General features: G+C 54.7%; 1 protein-coding gene across 1 annotated transcript in view; it reads right to left on the reverse strand.

The window, feature by feature from the left end:
* The window catches only part of LOC142823756 (alpha-1B-glycoprotein-like), a 415238-nt gene that overhangs the window by 295022 nt on the left and 101627 nt on the right, over nucleotides 1-18589 (reverse strand). Inside the window, exons 5-6 of the mRNA XM_089770049.1 lie at nucleotides 17265-17549; nucleotides 13711-14001 (exon numbers count right to left, since the gene is read on the reverse strand). Coding sequence (XP_089626175.1) covers nucleotides 13711-14001; nucleotides 17265-17549 — 576 coding nt within the window. The remainder of the gene's footprint in view (nucleotides 1-13710; nucleotides 14002-17264; nucleotides 17550-18589) is intronic.

Here is an 18589-nt window from a genome sequence, read left to right on the forward strand (position 1 = left end):
TGTTACTCCTCATTCCACCTACAGCAGCCGCTCCTCTGTCCATTGTCTTCTCTCCAGATAACAGGGTTGCCTGGGCCCCTCTTTTCTCCCCTCTCCTCTCCTCCATCCAGTGTTCTTTCCTGGATAGAACCAGCTGGGCAGGGCACCAAGGTCTCCCCTCCGCAGCCCTCCCACTGGCCAGAACCAGTTGTGTCCTCTGAGCAGGGCCCACCGAACACCAGGGCACCGGATGCCAGGGCTCCAGTTCTAGGCTGTTCTCTGCAACAACAAACTCCCTCTTCCCCTTGTCACATTTAACCAGTAACATCCTGGGGCACTGAGTGCCCCCCTTTGCAGGCAGCCCCCCTTTGAGCCCCCAAAACTCCCCACTTCCTCATACTGGGTCACCTGTAAAAAGGGGAGGAGGGTTAAATCTGCATGGAGGTTGTGGTCAGTCAAAGACTGAAAGCCAGACCCTGGAACCTTCTGGCTCCCAGCTTAGTGCAGCTTCCTCAAGGCTGCTGAGCAGCGGCGGATTTAGGGCAGGGTGAGCGGGGCAGCTGCCCCGGGCCCTGCGCTTCCCGAGGCCCCGCACATGCGCCTTGCTGCCACAGCGCAGGCGCCATGTCAAAGGAGGGGCCCGCGGCACTGCCCTGGGCCCCGTGGCACTCTCATCCGCCCCTGCTGCTGAGTATTTTTGCAGGGGGAGGGTGGAAACTGATCGCTGTGAGATACATAGACAAGCGGTGAGCGATGTGATGCTTGGCTATGTTGATGGGCCCAGAGTTTCCTGGTTGTGCTGGGAACTCTGCTTGCTGTGACCACACTAGATGTGGCCTGCAGATTAGAGACAAGATGTGACGGACACAGGAAGAGACGCGGCATCGTCACCTTCCTGTAGCTGCAACCAGCATCAAAGCTTCTTATTTTGGGCTGGGTGGAGCTGGGCACCAGGGCTTCTCACTGCCCAGTCATGGCATCTGCTCTCACCATCCTCTTCCTCGGTGAGTGTTGGAGACAGCCAGGGCATGTGCCCTTCGGGGAGGATCTGAGACCAGGGTGTGTGCCCATGGCAGGAGGAGGGATCTGAGACCTCCCAGAGCCAGGGACAGAACCCAGGCATCCTGGCTCCCAGGCTGGGGGCCCACTAAGCAGACAGATGAGGGTTTAGGGCCTCAGGCATTTGCGGTCGTGGCTCCCAGGAATCTCTGGGATCTGGGAGAGATTCCTCTGTCTGGGTTTCTCCCTGGCCTGTCTCTGTGCAGCGAGAGCGGTGCAGTGACTGTGCTGGGGTCTGTCTCATGGCCTGTCCCCTTCCCACTGCAGAGACCAGCTACCCCAAACCCTCCATCTCCGTGCGCCCCAGCGAGCGGATTGCCCTGGGGGCAGCCGTGACTGTCTGGTGTCAGATTCAGCACCAGAACATGAGGATCCGTCTGTATTTCGATGGGAATCCGACCGTAATGCAGGACACGGACCCCATGGCAGACAGAGCTGAGGCTCCTACCTGCAATGTGAGCTGGAGAGACGCAGGGAGCTACCGCTGCTATTATCACACCAACTGAGACCCGCCCATCTGGACAGAGCCCAGCGACCCCAGGGAGCTGGAGTTAGAAGAGCAGAGCCCCTTGTTCAATGTCCCCACTCTCTGCTCCAATTTTCCCATCTCTCCAGGGCTCTCTACACCTGGGCTCAGCAGGAGGAGCACCTGACTGTGGATGGGATAAGATTACTGACAGGTGGGTCTCCAACCAGGAGGGAGCAGCAGCATGGGAGGTTTGGTGCCAAGAGGGGGATCCCTGTGCCCAGGGGGAGCTGCAGAGCAGGAGCCTTTTCCAGGGGCTGCTCCCCCAGCTGCCCCACCCTGGGGATGCACAGAGGAGTTAATGTTAGGGCAGAAAGCAGCCAAGGGAGAGATTCTCATGCCAGAAGCTGGCCAGTGGCTGGAGGAGGAGCTGTAGTGGTTTGAGCTAGAACTCTGGGCCATCGTGACTTTACTGGAGTTTTGATGTGAACATGCAGAACATTGTTGCACCCACTGTTGTGTGATTGCCTCAAATTTGGTACAAAGTGGGCCCAGTGACATGTCTATTGAAAGCTTGTACTTTGCTGAGTCTGTTTATACCACTCATAGGCCTGTAGAATTTGTGTATTTTAAGTTATACATATTGGCTGTGTCTACATTGGCACCCCTTTCCAGAAAAGGGATGCTAAATGTAGACTTCAGAATTGCAAATTCCACGGGGGATTTAAATATCCCCCGCGGCATTTGCATTTACATGGCTGCCGCTTTTTTTCCGGAAAATAAGCCCTTTTCCGGAGGATTTCGTATTCCTACTTGAAAAGAATAAGAAATCCTCCGGAAAAGGGCTTATTTTCCGGAGAATCATGTCTAGACTGGCGCTTTTCTCCGGCTTATCCCCAAGCTGGAAAAAAGCGGCAGCCATGTAAATGCAAATGCCGCGGGGGATATTTAAATCCCCCACGGAATTTGCAATTCCGAAGTCTACATTAGCATCCCTTTTCCGGAAAGGGGTGCCAATGTAGACGTAGCCATTGGCTCTGGCATTCCAAATATTTGCATCTGAGAGATATCAACAGGGCTCACCCACCTTTTGTGCAAAGGGGGATAGTCAAGGGAATGGCAACAGTTGACTGACAATGGTCCTTAAGTGGTGCCGATCCACATCCAAGGAATTTCCCTGTGAACCAGCAGGTAGGCCATCGCCACTTGATGTGCTTAAAGGATATTTTCCAGGGGGTTAAGGCCACACGTCACATTTACTGAACATACATAAATCAATCATCACTTTATTATATGCATATGAAAGATTACACTCATACACCCTCTCTCTCTCACACACAAGCACACTCCATCTTGTTGTTACCAATAGTTGCTCCCCCAACTGCACTGGCCAGGTGAGTTAGATGGAGGAGGGATGGAGCCAGGCTTCTGCCAATCTGGATTGATGCTCTGATGTTGATAAGATGAAAAACCCGGGGTCCCTCTGCAAGATACCTCATGTTTGTCCCTCTCTTGCAGCCAGTTAGTCATCACCTTGCCTTTATAATGCTTCAAAGAGAGTTCTTTCAAGGGCGGGCACTTGCTGCTGGACTCCCAAGGCATCTGTATGTCCAGTCTTCTTAATGAGCTCACTTCACAGGTATTATCTTGGATCTGGCTCCCAGCCTCTCTCCACCTTTGCAACTGTTTCTGGAGGTGCTCATCTTTCATTCTCCATTCACACCTCATTCATTTCAACAGGACAATCAAGGAAAGGGGAGAGATCTCAAAAGACATTTTCCTTTTCCTTATACAAAGTTTCTTAATACAATGGATTCTGTAAGAAGGCTTACAAGATCTATATCTATATGAAAAGGAAAGTTTCTCTTAATACAAAGTTATATGAGAACGATACATGGTTATATGGAAATGCTACAGAGATTCTATAAGAACACTTTACAAATACAAAGTTATATGAGAATGATAATATTATAGGGATTTATCCACACACTTGACATGGACATAGACCAATAATTTGCTCATGTAACAAACTCACACTTGTTCCGGGACTGGGTTATGACATTAACCAGATTAAACGCATTGGTCTCACCATAATCTAACTCGATCTGGAGTTTAAGTCTGGCAACTCTCTCCTCAGCTTGTCTGATTCGTTCTTCTGCTGCCAGTCACTCCGCTCACCTTGCCTGGACTTTGTTCTCTCTTTCAGCCCCTTCCCTCTCCAGTTCAGCCATCGGCTGCTTCTCCTTTCAATGCATTTCTGCACATTTTTTCATGTCCAAACTTTGCTTTCTTCTATGACTCCTACACTCTATTTGTATCGGTGGCGTTAGGTGGGGGCTGTACTCCTGCCTGCTGGTCACTGCTCATTAGCCGGGATCTCAGTTCTTGGTTTGTGGCTTTGTTTCTAAAGATGCCATTTCTCTGAGCACAAGTCTTCCAGGTCTTTTTTGCAAACACCCTCATATTGTAGCTCACTCATTGCAACTGCTCTTTAACTAGCCTAACCCTCAATTCCAAGATTTAAATTTAGAACAACGTGGGGTTCTGATCCAAAGCTTATTGACCTGGTTCTGTGGATTCTGCCAACTATGTCATGGTAACATAACACGTTCTGGGGGTACCTCTGAGAGAGTCAAATCAGAGTGAATTGCTTTTAGACAGGGCTACTTACCAGACTTAGGGTCCTCCATTGTAAGACACCAAACCAGTCACACAGAGCACGTTGGTTTGCCACTTTGGCCAGCAAGAAGTGACACAGGCAAATCCACTTAGATGCCGCAGCTTTACCTGTGGCACAACCAGCACCACTCCTTTCACAGATGAGAGGTTATGAAAACCAGTCTCACCAAATCCAAACAGGTTCTACCAATCCCAAAGGACCAGCCACATTCCCAGTTTAATTTACACCTCAGATCTTACCCAAAAGAGTGCACTGCACCAAACCTTTCAAATCTGAAATCTTGGGCTGCGTCTACACTGGTATGATCTCACGCAAAAGCGGCTGCTCTTGCGCAAAAATTTGCTGCCTGTCTACACTGTCTGCATGTTCTTGCGCAAGTAAACTGATGTTCTAATGTATAAAATCAAGGCTTCTTGTGCGAGAACTCTGATGCTCCCACTCAGGAAGAAGTCCTTTTGCACAACAGCTCTTCCAGAAGAGGCCAGTGTAGACAGGCAACATGAATTTCTTGCTCAAGAAAGCCCTATGATTAAAATGGCCATCATTTTGCTCTTGCATAAAAGCACATCTCTTCTGCAAAAGCACATGCCAGTGCAGACGCTTTCTTCTGGAAGAGTTTTTGCAGAAGAACTCTTCCGCAAAAGAGTTTTTGCGTGAGAACGCGCCAGTGTAGACGTAGCCTAAATGTTTATGAAAGAAAGTGTCACAAGAGGGTGCTGTGATCTGGCTGATCAGGCCATATCCTAATGTGCATTTGGTACAGCTTTCACAGAACAAAAGAGGCACCCACAGTATTTCCACTATACCTTTAACAAGTTTTATTGCAAGCAATTCAGGAGCAAGTTTTAAAAGCACTATATGTAGAGAGAGAGAGTACTAAGCAATTAAAAGGCATGTTAAAAAGCAACATTTTAGACTGAATAGTTAACAGTCTAAATCTAATCCTTAACCCAATTTAGCAGCCTAATTCTTAATCCAGTTTAACACGCACACTCTCATACACACATCTCACTCACGCCCTGGGGCTGGCTAGACCTCAGGTCATGTTGATGAATTTGGTTGAAGCAGAAATCTAACGTGCACATCACCCCAATATGCCAAATTGATGGACTCCAACTCGTGGGGCAAACTGGTGTAGTATATAACCCCTCGGGGGAGGGGAAATCAGTCCATGTGGCGTGATATCCATTGGTAACACATAGTCCGGGTCTAGGTGGGGTGATGTCCATAAGTTGTCCTCCCCTTCCTTCTTCGGGTGCTCTCACGACTGATCTTGGAGCATTCTGTTTATACCACCCAATTTGCTTGCCTCACCACTAGTGAAACAATAGAATGTACTTGACTAGGTCTCTACCTTGTTACTCCTTCTTGTCTGGGAAAGTTGCCTTCTTCTGTACTGTTTTGTCTTCTCAGAACACATACACAAATCTTTTATTCCATGCTGTCCTTTTTCTCAAAGTTATAAACAAGTCCATAATCCTCCAGGGCACTGGCTCAAACCTTAGTGTGGCCTCTCTTCAGCTCACTTATTGTTAATTCGTGAAGAAAGAAAGAAAGAAAGAAAGAAAGAAAGAAAGAAAGAAAGAAAGAAAGAAAGAAAGAAAGAAAGAAAGAAAGAAAGAAAGAAAGAAAGAAAGAAAGAAAGAAAGAAAGAAAGAAAGAAAGATTTAGAGTAAAATTGTTAAAGAAATTACATTACATACGTCAATGCAAAATTCCTGGTGCAGGCTTGTAGCAGAGAGCTAATAAACTGCTAACTTAAAAGTCTCTGGGTCACATCCTTCGTTGGGATGGATCGTCAGTCCTTTCAGGCCCCAGTTCATAGCAAAGCTGCTTCTGAAGTGATGAGCTGGAATGAAGACAAACGAAAGAACCTCTAGGACCCCTTTTTATATTATCTTGCCCATGTGGAGGGAATCCCATTGTTCTCGCTGTGCGAAGGTACTGCCACAAAAGGGAGTTTGTCCGAAGAGCAAGCCGCCTGTCCATGTCCTTTTTAGGCCAGCGGCCAGGGGGTACATGTTTGACTGCAGATTAGTGTCAGGAGCCAGGGGACCAGACTGTGAAATCCAGGCCCTATCAGCACAGAGGGCACATGGGGCTTGACAGACATGTTCCCTGCCCTGGCCTACAGTACAGCCCCTTGCCATTGGCCCAGTCACTAGTATCCACAATCCCATCTGCTCCTGCTCCCCCTCTAGCCTCGCAGCAGTTCCGCTGTGGGTCCCTGAGGCCATGACAGGAAGGGGCTGAGGCGGCAGGTAACAAACCAGGCTGTTCCCAGTGCTCAGGGCCTCCTGCAGCTTCCCAGGCAGATGGGAACTGAAGCTGAACCACCCCATCATCTCTGGGGTGACTGCAAGGGCCCCCTGCCTCCTCCTCCTCTTCCTCCTGGCCTTCCTCTGCCACAGAGGCACCTAAGCAGGTGAGGGCTCCAGCAAGGAAAGGGTTAATCCTGCTGCTAAGCAGAGCTGGGAAGGGGCTTGTCTTGGATGGGAGACAGGCCATGAACCCAGGGGATGGAGCAGGGGGCTCAGCAGGGGGCGTCGTTCCCTGGCATTCGGTGCTAGCCCCAAAGCCCCTCGGCAGTGCTAGGGGGCGCTGTGCTGCACAGTGTGGGGCAGAGGGAGCTGTACTGTAAGTGGAAGGGCTCAGCAGAGGGGTCAGGGCTCCCCGGCAGACCAGGGTGGGGGATTTCCATCCCAGCTGTCCTGTGGGGCGGAGGGGCAGGGCTGGCACAGGGGGACCCAGGTCAACTCATGAACAATTCTGCTTCCTGTCTCTGCAGGGAAGGGACCAGCAGCGAGACAGAGCAGGTGAGACCCCAGTTCTGACCCCTCCCCCGAATCGACCTTCCTCAGGACTCCTGGGTTCTCTCCAGGGCTCTGGGAGAAGTGGGGTCTAGTGGTTAGAGCTGGGGGGCCAGGGGTTGGGAGCTACAACTCCTGAGCTTGTTTTTCTTTCTCTCTCTCTCTCTCTCTCTCAATCCCTGCAGGGAATCCAAGGCTGCAGCCACAGTGTGTAAGTTTGACATGTGGGGGTGTCCCCTAGGGGGGCATGTTGATGTGGAGTGCAGCCCTGGCTTGCTCTGCACCTTTGGGGGTGACCCTGCCCTGATCTGTGCCTCAGTTTCTCCTGTGGCACCATGGGACTAGTGACTCTGCCCCACCCCGGTGTACTGGGGAGCCAGCAGGCCAGTCTGCGAAGGGCTCACATGTGGGCTGGGGAGCTGGGCCCGAGGCAGGGACGGTGTCTCTGTTCCAAAGATGTTCTCATGGGCCAAGGGAAGCTGCAGGATGTCCTGTTAAGTGCCTCCCATCCTGAGGCCTCTCTTGGTCCCTCCCTTGTGTCTCCCCACCACAGCAATGCACCACGTACCCCCCTCCCCATCTGGGCCTGCACAGGTCTTGCTAGGGCCATGTTGACACTGATCCCCCCCCCCCCCCCAACCCCACCTGGGCTCCTACATCCCCACAGACAGACACCGGCACTAGGCTCAGCACTGGAGATTCCCCACCCTCGGGTCAGGGAGAAAGAAGGGAGCTGGAGGCCCAGAACACAGAGGGTCAGAGCCTGGCCTTCCCCCCTCAAATTTACCATGAGCCCCCCAATTCTCCCCCTAAACATTTGCATCTGTCTGAGCTTTGCAGGGGCCAGTGGAATTGCATGGAGGGTGGGGGGGTAGGTGTCGCTGGACACTGGAGAGAGAGAGAGAGAGAGCTTCCCATAACCCCTCCTGCAGCTGGTGCCACCTCACACAGACGTACAGATCCACACACTCCTCTTTAGACACATGCCTCAGCTTCCTTCCAATGGGCACACGCCCTGGCCTCAGATCTCCCCCCCCCCATGGGCACACGCCCTGGTCTCAGATTCCCCCCCCCATGGGCACACACCCTGGTCTCAGATCCCCCCCCCATGGGCATACGCCCTGGTCTCAGATTCCCCCCCCCCCATGGGCACACGCCCTGGTCTCAGATTCCCCCCCCCATGGGCACACGCCCTGGTCTCAGATTCCCCCCCCCCCATGGGCACACGCCCTGGTCTCAGATTCCCCCCCCCCCCATGGGCACACACCCTGGTCTCAGATCCCCCCCAAGGGCACATGCTGTCGTCTCAGATCCCCCCCGCCCCCAGGCACACACCCTGGTCTCAGATCTCACCCCCCCCCCCATGGGCACACCCCCTGGCTGTCACCGATACTCACCAAGGAAGAGGATGATGAGAGCAGATTCCATAATAGGGCAGTGAGAGGTGCCACCAATGCCCAGCTCCGCCCAGCCTCAAATAAGGAAGTGAGCTGGTATTTTCAGCTTCAGGAAGCCAATAATATTTCATCTCTTCCTGTATCCACCACCCTTTATTGCTAATCTGCAGGCAAAATCTCGTGTGGTCACAGTAATCACTGCAAAACTGAGGAAACTCTGAAACCATCAGCCTGGCCAAGTGTCCTGCAGCTCCAGCTTGTCCATGTCTCTGTGGGAAGGGAGGGAGGTCTCTTTGATCTTTGGGGAGGGTGCACCAGGGGTCTGATGTTCTTTGACTAACCATTATCTCCTCCCCATGTCTTTGTTTCTAGGTTCAAGTGGCTGGTGACTCATGTTCATAAAATTAATACGTGATCATGCAATTAAACAAAGGCTTTGTGAGGCATGTCGATGAGGAGCAGAGTTAAGGGTGCTTGGAAACCACTAAGTGGCATTTCCTGGTTCTGGAGCATTTCAAGTGCGGCACAACCACTGGTACCATGTGAGGAGCAGACATGATGGGGAACACCTGGGTTTGCTGCTCCTTGTGCCACATCTGAGCAGTGATGGCGGCTTCAGGGCCAGACGGAGGCATGGGCGAGCCGGGCAGCTCCCAGGGCGCCAACCGATGGGGGGCGCCTGATGGCAGCTGTAAGGGGTACGTGGCATCCCTTACAGCTGCCATCAGGTGCCACGCGCCCAGCTCCTGCAGCGTCGGCCCCGCGGCGCCAGCCAATAGCGCCCTTCCCCCCACGGATGCGGGGCCCTACATGGCCCAGCGCACACGCCAGCAGCGACAGCCGGGCCAGACTGGGACATGCTTGCACCATGCACCCGAGGGGCGGGCCCCAGGCTGCGCGCCAGCGGCTGTAGCCGGGTCACGCATGCGCCATGTGCCCCAGGGGTGGGCCCCAGGCTGCGTGCCAGCGGCTGTAGCCGGGCCACACGTGTGCCGAGCACCCCGGGGGCGGGCTCTGCACCCTAAGGGGGTGGGCCTGCTCCCCACGGGCGGGCCTGCACATGCACCGTGCGCCCAGGGGTGGTGCCACACGCCCATGCCCGGGGTGCCCGAATACCTCAGGCCAGCCCTGAGCAGCTTTACACTGTAATGCCTGGATCTAAGAGTGTTTTCTTGGCAAGTGAATTAAATAAACCAGGTTCAAAGGAAAATCAGAGCAAGAGAAATTCCATCCCAGGCCCCCAAAGTGTTACCAGGATGACAGCCCCTTCTCGGGGGACATTCTCAGGGCTTGAGCCCTTTTTCCCCCGGTCCAGCACCTCTCTGATCCTCTAGCCTGTCTCTGAGCTTTGAACCCAGCACAGGAACCCTCCGGCCTGTCGGCCTGGCCCCCCGCAGCCCAGCACGTCTGAGTCTCCCTGCAGCCGGGTGGACTCTGCCTGCTCCTCCTGCCCAGTACAGAAGCTCCCTTCCTCCAGCCGAGCCGCCGATCCCCCCAGCGGCTCCAGGTAAACAGGGTCGCCTGGGCCCCTGCCACAGCCCAGTAAAGGTGAGTGGAGAGAGCGATGGGAGTGCAGGTGGGCAGGGTAGATCTTGGATGGCCCTTACATACTGAACATCACCTTAGGCATGGCACGGTGGGAACGCTGGCGCACAGCCCCAGGACAGGGCTGTGGTGTGTGTGTTGTGATACAGACTCACAAGAGTGGCCTTGGGGACCGTTTCCTTCCCCTCACTGCATCAGTCCCCCCAGACTCCCAAGGTTGCTGGTCAACCCTCATGGTTATGACAGGGTGTTAGTAAGAGAGGCCGGGGGGGGGGCTGTTTGGGGTCTCCCCAGTGCTTCACACACCTCACTGTCCTGTGGCAGTTGCAGCCCTCGGTCCCTGGTTCTCCCTTCCCTTGCTGGCTCTGCACAAGGGCTTGAACAACCTCCCGGCTGCCAGGGTGGGACCTGCTGGCAGGATCCCCAGACACAGGCAGGCTCCAGTACAGCTCAGGGGTGAGCCCGATGACGAGGGTGGGGAGGCAAGTTACCTGGTCATTGGGGAGGCCTGGGAAGGAGAGATGGGACGATCCATTTTGCAGCTGGGCCCTTAGCTGGGATCCCACTGGGCCCTTCTCAGCCAGGACACTCAGGGCCAAGCAACATGGGGTCCTTCCTCCTCCAGGGCCAGGGGAAGGAGCTGGGACTTGGAGCCAGAGCTCTGCCTGGCTCAGTTGGGTGCTGACCACAGGCCCCAGGCTGGCCTGGAGAGAGAGACCCTCAGCCCATCCCCCACCTGGGACCAGAAGATGGATCTCAGAGAAGAGTCCCTGGATCCTTCGTATGCTTTGTCCACACTATGGCTACGTCTAGACTGGCATGATTTTCCGCAAATGCTTTTAACGGAAAAGTTTTCCATTAAAATTATTTGTGGAACAGAGCCTCTAGATTGGCATGGACGCTTTTCCGCAAAAGCACTTTTTGCAGAAAAGCGTGCATGCCAATGTAGACGCGCTTTTGTGCAAAAAAGCCTCAATCACCATTTTCGCCATCGGGGCTTTTTTGCACAAAACAAATCCGAGCTGTCTACACTGGCCCTTTTACACAAAAGCTTTTGCGCAAGAGGACTTTTGCCCGAACGGGAGCAGCACAGTATTTCCGCAAGAAGCACTGATTTCTTACTGAAATCGTCAGTGCTCTTGCGGAAATTCAAGCGGCCAATGCAGACAGCTGGCAAGTTTTTCCACAAAAGCGGCTGCTTTTGCGGAAAAACTTGCCAGTCTAGACACAGCCCTTGACTTTTCCGCAAGAGGCAATGCAAATGAAGTGCAGATTAGCATTTTCCCGCGCTTCGTTTGCATGCTCTCTTTCGTTCCGTGTTTGCGCTAGGGGGTTTTTAACAAAAACAGGCAGCGTGGCAGTTTTGTGCAAAAAACCTTCTTCTGCAAGATCCTTATGCCTGTCCAGGACACTGAACATTTGAAGCCATGAGCCGTTCCATACCCCATATTTCTAATGTTTCATACAAGAACGATACATACACCAAAATAAGACACAGACCAGCCGACTGAGCCATTACAATGGTCAGGTTACATGGGGTATTTTATCCAAAGCATCTTTATGGATACAAGTCTGCATAACTCAATGTCATACAACGTGTGGGGGGAGGGGGGGCAGGGCTCCAGCCAGGTCTGTGCCTGGCCTTAGGTCCCTGCTTATCCTGGAATGACTGGGGGAGTAAGTCCTCCTGGAGGGCCCTGTCCCTCCTCTCTCTGCTCCAGGCTGGGTCCCTGCTCCATAGGCTGGGCACCCGACACTGACTGCAGCACCCGATGGGAAGCCAGGAGAGAGAGACAGGAGGGAGGGGAGCCCCAAACCCCACTGCCAGGGAACGGGAAAGGATCCCAGAGCCTTGGGGCTACCTAATCAGTTCTCCCTGCAGGCGGCTGGAGTGCGTCACGGCCACGGGGTGACTTGCCGCTGGCAGAGAGGAGAGCGAAGGCCCTGGCACAAGAACCAGGCCAGCTGTCACCGCCCCTTGAGGGAGAGAGTCCTGTGGCTGATGGAGCTGAGCCGCAGCGTGGTCAGGCCGAGCCGGGCTGGGCGAAGGTGACAACCCGACAAGCTGAGCCAGGGTGCAGGGCGAGAAGCGGGAGGGGAGAAAGTTGAGCCCATTGTGAGGTTTCACCAAAAGCCCTTTGTAAAGGTCCCAGCGAGGGGGCAACCTGGTCCCACCCCCTAAGTGTTTTGCCTGACGTACCCCTCCCCCCAGCGTGGGTCTGTTACCTCTGGTTCCAGCCTCTGCCCCCAGCACCATGGGGACAGTCGCGGGGCTGCAGCCGGGGCCTTTTCAAGTCAGCTCAGCCCAGCGCGGGGCTGGTTCTTGCCTGGTTACAACGTTGGGCGCTGTCCCCAGTTCCCCTGGGTGCTGGGCCCAGCCGGGAAGGTGCCCGTGGGTTTGACACGTGCTGGTGGCTGGCTGCTCTGTAGGCCGGACAACACCAGCACGATGGGCACAGGGGCTCAGGCTGGGGGGACGATCCCACGTCCTCACTGGTGTGGCTGTATCACAGCCTGTCCCACGGGCAACGGGCGTGGATGGGGCTGCCCCTAAGCCACTGCCCCTAAGGCACCCTGTGTCCCCACAGCCCCACCCACCTTATAGGACCCAGAATTCTCCCCAGGACGCTCCACGGCACAGGCTCCCCATCCCACTGGTGTGAGCCATTTCTGCCACCCCCAAACGGAGGCCCTGGCACAGCCCCAGATGCTCTGGGGCCACTCAGCGGGGCTGGTTCAGTTGGGTTTCACTGCACCGGTCCTTCCGGCTCCATCCTCGTGTCACAGTATCACATTCCTTGGGGTGATGGTGACCCCACTGCCCTTCTCCCGGTGCCAGGACTGCCAGGCTTCCGGGTGGAGGATCACCTCACCTAGTACCCATCCCTCCTCCAGCTGTGGGCAGCCTCAGCCAAGATCAGCGCCAGGGCCAGCAGGACCCCAGCACCCAGGCCCAGATGGACGATGCTCCCCTGGGTGTAATCTGGGGTGACAAAGGGGAGTGTCAGCAGGTGCTGTAGGGGGGGGGTCCCGCCCCCTCCCCCTCCCCCTCCCCCTTCCCCCTCCCATCCAATCCATCCCAACCCACCTCGCTGTGTCCTAGGGCAGTAGAACAATGAGGTTCGGGGACATGCCCCCCCCTCCACATTTTACTAGTGGTTCAGGTGGGTGGAGGGCACAGAGAGCAGACCCTTGCTGGCTGCTCCTGAAAACACAGCCTGCCCCCACCCCCACCCCGTGACTGCTGATGGGCCTAGAGGAAGTGTTCGGCTGCCCCCTTAGCAGCAGGTCTGTGTTTGAGCCGGAGGCTTCGCTTCCCTCCAAGTCCCTAGTCCCTCAGCGCATGGGCTGTGGGAGGAGACACTGCCCCATGAACAGCCTCCATCCCTCCACCTGGGCAAACACTGCAGGAAGCTGCCCCCTAATCTGGGGCTCCAGAGAACCCATCTGCCCTGCTCCGGTACCTGGCCCTGTGCTGCTTGGGTGGGTGGGAGCCGGCGCCGCTCCAGGCTGGGTCAAGTCAGTTCTGCCAGTGGGGGTAGAACCAGCGTCTCTCAGAGCCGGGAGAAGGACGGGGCCAGAACAGCCTCTGCTCTGCAGCTCCCCCTGGGGCAGGGATCCCTCCTTCCTCAGCAACTCCCCAGTGTCTCTGTCCCTGCTTCCTGGCCAGGCATCCCCTCTGCTGGGCCCAGGACTCAGGGCAGAGCCTGGCTCTGAGGGTCCCATCAGTTCTGAGCCCCCCCCCCCAAGGACCCAGCCTGCCGGGCCCCTCACCTGCTACCACCAGCTCCACGGGGTCACTGGGCTGCGAGGAGATGAAGGGATCTGACCGGGGCCGGTAGCTGCAGCTGTAGCTCCCTCCGTGCTGCCGGCCCACGGGGCGGATGTGGGACTCGGCCCCGTCCCCAGCAGGCTCCATGGGTCGCGGCCGGTTCAGATCTCCAGCCTGGTGCAGGAAGAACCTCACGTCCTGCCGCGGCCCCTGGCACCGGATGGTGACGTTTGCCCCTAGGGTGGTGACCCCAGTGGGGCTCAGAGAGATGGAGGGTCTGGGCAGGCTGGGATCTGGGCGCAGGAGACAGGCAGTGAGAGCCAGACCCAGGCAGCCCCCCAGCCCCATTCTCCCTGGCCAGCCCCATCCACGCGCAGAGCCTGGGGCCCCGGCAGAGATTCTCTCCCAGACCCCAGAGTCTCCCTGACCCAGAATCCCGCCCTGAGAGCTGGGTCCCAGCCTCACAGACATGGAGCCGAGGTCCCTAGTTCTTGTGATCCTCATGTGCCATCTGAGGCCCCAGCCACATTCACTGTGCCCTGGACACCGAGCGACTCGGGCACCCAGCAGGGCCCGAGCCTCCCACAGGAAGGGAGTCAGCCTCCCACCCCCAGGAGACAGACAGGAGCTTTATCCCCATTGTACGCTGGGGGAAACTGAGGCACAGACAGATTCATCTTCCTTAGCGAGCTCTGGGGGGGAGGTGCTAGCTCCATAATCTGTGTTTACGTCGCACCTGGCAACACAGGGCCTTGCTCATGGCTGGGGCCCTACCTGCTCCCACAGCACAAGGGATCCAGCGCTGCTGAGGCCAAAGTTAGCAAAGATCTCCACGAACTATGGGTTTATAGGGTCCCGGCCTGAGATCCCCAAAGTCTGAGGTGCCTCCCAAAGGGCCACTTTGGGGATCTCAGGCCGGGATCCTATAAACCCATCCCACTGGGAGCCCATGGCCATACTAGGAGCTGGGCTAGATCCCCTGAGTCCCAGCCTACCACTGTCCCTACTAAGCCACTGCTTGTCCTGCAGCCCCTGCCTCATTCAGCTCATCCTGGGCACTGCATGGGGCAGGGACCGGAGAACACAGGGGCCGGGTCAAGGCAGAGCTGGATTTACTCACTAGTTATGGCCTCAGATTACCAAATTTCATTTTTTTCTTGTAATGCAGTGGGGCCTCGTCAACTTGGGGCCTAAGCATCTGTGACCCCCAAGGAGATAACCTGGATTCCTGGGGCTCTGTCTGCTGGCAGCTCAGGGAGAGGCAAACTGAGTTTGCCTTGTCTCCCCCTCCCTACCAGGGCCAGAGTCTGCCCCGCCACCCATAGGGAGTGAGATGCTCCTCCCAGAGAGCTCAGGGAGGGGAGGAGGAGCCAGTGTTGGAGGAGTCTGGAGCCAGCCAGGGCAAGGGGAGGACTGGCTGTGTGGGAGCTAGTAAGCCCCAGGCCTGCATGCAGGGTTTTCCCTTGAGAACTGGCCTCTAGGGTTAGCAAGACCCCTCAGCTGAGTTTTATTTCTCCACTGTTGATTCCCAGTTTGTAGAATTTGCTGGGAAACTTCCCCAGCCAGGCTGAGTTGGCTCTCCAGCTCCCTAGGTGAGATCCGTCACCACATGGTCAGCTCCGCTCTGTCTGCTAGTTTAGGGCTGCTGCCTGCTGTGTCTACATTGGTGCGAAGTTTTGCGCCAAAACTTGCTGCCTATCTACACTGGCCACAAGTTCTTGCGCAAGTAAACAGATGCTCTAATGTGTGAAATCAGGGCTTCTTGCGCAAGAACTATGATGCTCCCACTCAGGAATAAGCCCTTTTGCGCAACTGTTCTTGCGCCAGAGGCCAGTGTAGACAGGAAACATACATTTATTGCGCAAGAAAGTCCTATGGTTAAAATGGCCATTGGAGCTTTCTTGCACAAAAGAGCGTCTACACTGGCACGGATGCTCTTGCACAAAAGCACATCTCTTGTGCAAAGGCACATGCCAGTGTAGACGCTCTCTTCTGGAAGAGTTTTTGCACAAGAATTCTTCCGCAAAAGAGTTCTTGCACAAAATCATGCCAGTGTAGACATAGCCACATGTGTGTCTGGATGCTGGGGTAGGAGATTACAGTTTGAATGTTAGTGCAGTTGTGTAACCTGCACCTTGAGCCCTGCACCCCTTTGTGGTGAGGGGAAATTCTGGGGCCAAAGCAGCCTGATTCCTGCCTGAAGAGGATCCCTGCCAGAAGAGACCAGCCCCTCTGCAGTGACTGAGTCATCTCTCAACCTAAGGCTCATTCATGGAGTGTGTGAGTTCACCATCTTTTAGTCAGGGAATTTGATTGGGGATTTTATAACCTGCTGCATGTTAAACCTGTGGAGGGATTTACCACCTTCTCCCACTTGTGAGTCCTTTGGGCTGTACTGGACCCAGTCAGCCCTACTGCAGAGAAGAATTTTGTGGTCATAAGTCATCAAGGGCCCCAACAGAGTATGCGTACAAATGGGACACTGATCTTACAGTTGCTGGGCACCGGTGATCCTAAAAATAGTGTTTTACCCTGTTCTGTTTTATTTGTCTCCTGTTTAATATAATTGTGTTTAATATAGTGTATGGCTGCGTCTACACTGGCATGATTTTGTGCAAATACTTTTAACGAAAAAGTTTTTCCGTTAAAAGTATTTGTGCAAGAGAGCGTCTATACTGGCATGTGCCTTTGTGCAAAAGATTTGCTTTTGCGAAAAAGCATCCGTGCCAGTGTAGACGCTCTCTTGCGCAAGAAAGCTCCAATGGCCATTTTAGCCATCGGGTTTTCTTGTGCAAGAAATTGATATTACCTGTCTATACTGGCCTCTTGCACAAGAACACTTGCACAAGAGGGCTTATCCCTGAGTGGGAGCGTCAGAGTATTTGCGCAAGAACCACTGATTTCATTCAGTAGAACATCAGTGTCCTTGCGCAAATACTCATGGCCAGTGTAGACAGGCGGCAAGATTTTGTGCAAAAGCACGCACTTTTGCTCAAAATCTTGCCAATGTAGACACAGCCTATGAGTTTGTGTTATTTTCTGGGAGTCTCCAACTACCTGGCAAGACCGTGGGGAATACCCTGAGTTAGAATTTTCCTCCCAAGCTGCCCTGGTGACCATGCCAGGAAGGAGTGAGGGGGGTGGAGGCACCGCCAAATAAATCCATAGGAAAAAATAAAGTTGAGTGTGTGGCGGGATCCAGAAGAGCCCAGACCTGTCCATCCAAACCTGTAAGCAGACTGGCATTAAAGAAGGTAACCAGGTGGAGAGGGGGCGCTGCACATCTCTTAATCCAGCCTTGGACCATGGCATTAAATAGCAACCCACAGTTTAGACTCTTTAGAGGGACAAGGGGCAGCATTCAAGTAGCCAGCCCCGAGTCTCCAGGGGCTACTGCTTCCCGCTGGCTGGGAACCCCCCAGTGACTCCACCCCGGACCTCCAACGTGGTGTCCCCTCAGCGGGGCCCAGGGCAGAGCCTGACTCTGTGCATCCCATCAGGTCTGAGCCCCCTGCCTGTGTGGATGGGAGCAGGGAGGCCGAGCTGGGCCCCTCACCTCTCAGCACCAGCTCTATGGGGTAACTGGGGTACGACACGGTGAATGGTTCCGATCTGCTGTGATAGAAGCAGCTGTAGCTCCCGCCCTGCTCCCGGCTCAGGCTGCTGAAGGGAAACTCTGCCTCAAGCCCATCTGGATCCTCGTGCAGAAAATAGCCTCCCTCTCTCTTCAGCACGAACCGCCTGTCCTGGCGCAGCCCCCGGCACCAGATGGTCACGTCTCTTCCCAGGGACACCCCTTCACTGGGGCGCAGGGAGATGCTGGGCTTGGGGTCGCTGGGCTCTGCAGGGGGAAGCAGACAGGCCGTGAGACGAGCCCTGTCACTCAGCCTTAGGGCCCGTCCTCACAACGCGATCTAAGCGGAGGGTAACAGGGCAGCCCAGTCTCCAGGGTCCATTCACTCCCTGGCTTCTCCTTGGGAGGTCTGGGAGCCAGGACTCCTGGGTTCTCTCCTGGCTCTGGGAGGGCAGTGGGGGCTAGTGGTTGAAGCAGGGGCTGAAGGTGAGAACTTCTGATTTCTGTCGCTGGCTCGGGTTTCCAGGCGTACATTTTTTGACCAAAACTCTCTGCTGAAAAGGGACCCTGTGTCCCAGTCAGCAGTGCAGGGGGGCTAAGGCAGACACCCTGCCTGCGTTGCGCTCGAAGTGTTTGGGGGCAGGGCCTCAGGGAAAAAGTGGGGCAGGGCCATGCCTTGGAGAAGGGGTGGAGCTGAGGGCTTTTGCCAATAGAAACTTGAGAAACCGCGTCTCTGGCTCTGGGAGTCTGTCACGCTGCTGGATTTTAATGTGAACAGGCAGATCATTATTGCACCCTCTGTTGTGTATTTGTCCCCAAATTCTTTGCAAAGTGGGCCAGGCGGGGTGTCTAATGAACGCTCATGCTTAGCTGAGTCTATTCATCCTACGTACATGCATGTATAATGTTGGTAGGTAGGTAAAGTTATGACTATGGGCACTGTACTTGTATTTTACATGTTTTCTGTCTGGGATACAGCAGAGGCAGGCGTCACCCACCTATTGGACAATGGCTCTTAAGCGTTGCCAATAGGCACCAGAGGAATTCTGATGCAAACCTGCAGACCAGCAGGTATGCCGTGGCCTCTTGCCTAAAAGGACATGGGCAAGTTAGTTGATCAGCTCCATTTTGGGCCTCTTGAAATGCTTCCTAGAATACTCAAGGAGCTGATAGAGGAGGTATCTGAACCTTTAGCTATTGTCTTTGAAAAGTCATAGAAGTCAGAAGAGATTCCAGAAGACTGGAAAAGGGAAAGAAAAGTGGCCATCTATAGAAAGGGAAATAAGGACAACCCAGGAAAGTATAGA

The sequence above is a fragment of the Pelodiscus sinensis genome, chromosome 18 (genome assembly GCF_052426305.1).
Source record: "Pelodiscus sinensis isolate ZL-2025 chromosome 18, ASM5242630v1, whole genome shotgun sequence".
Classification (NCBI taxonomy): Eukaryota; Metazoa; Chordata; order Testudines; family Trionychidae; genus Pelodiscus; species Pelodiscus sinensis.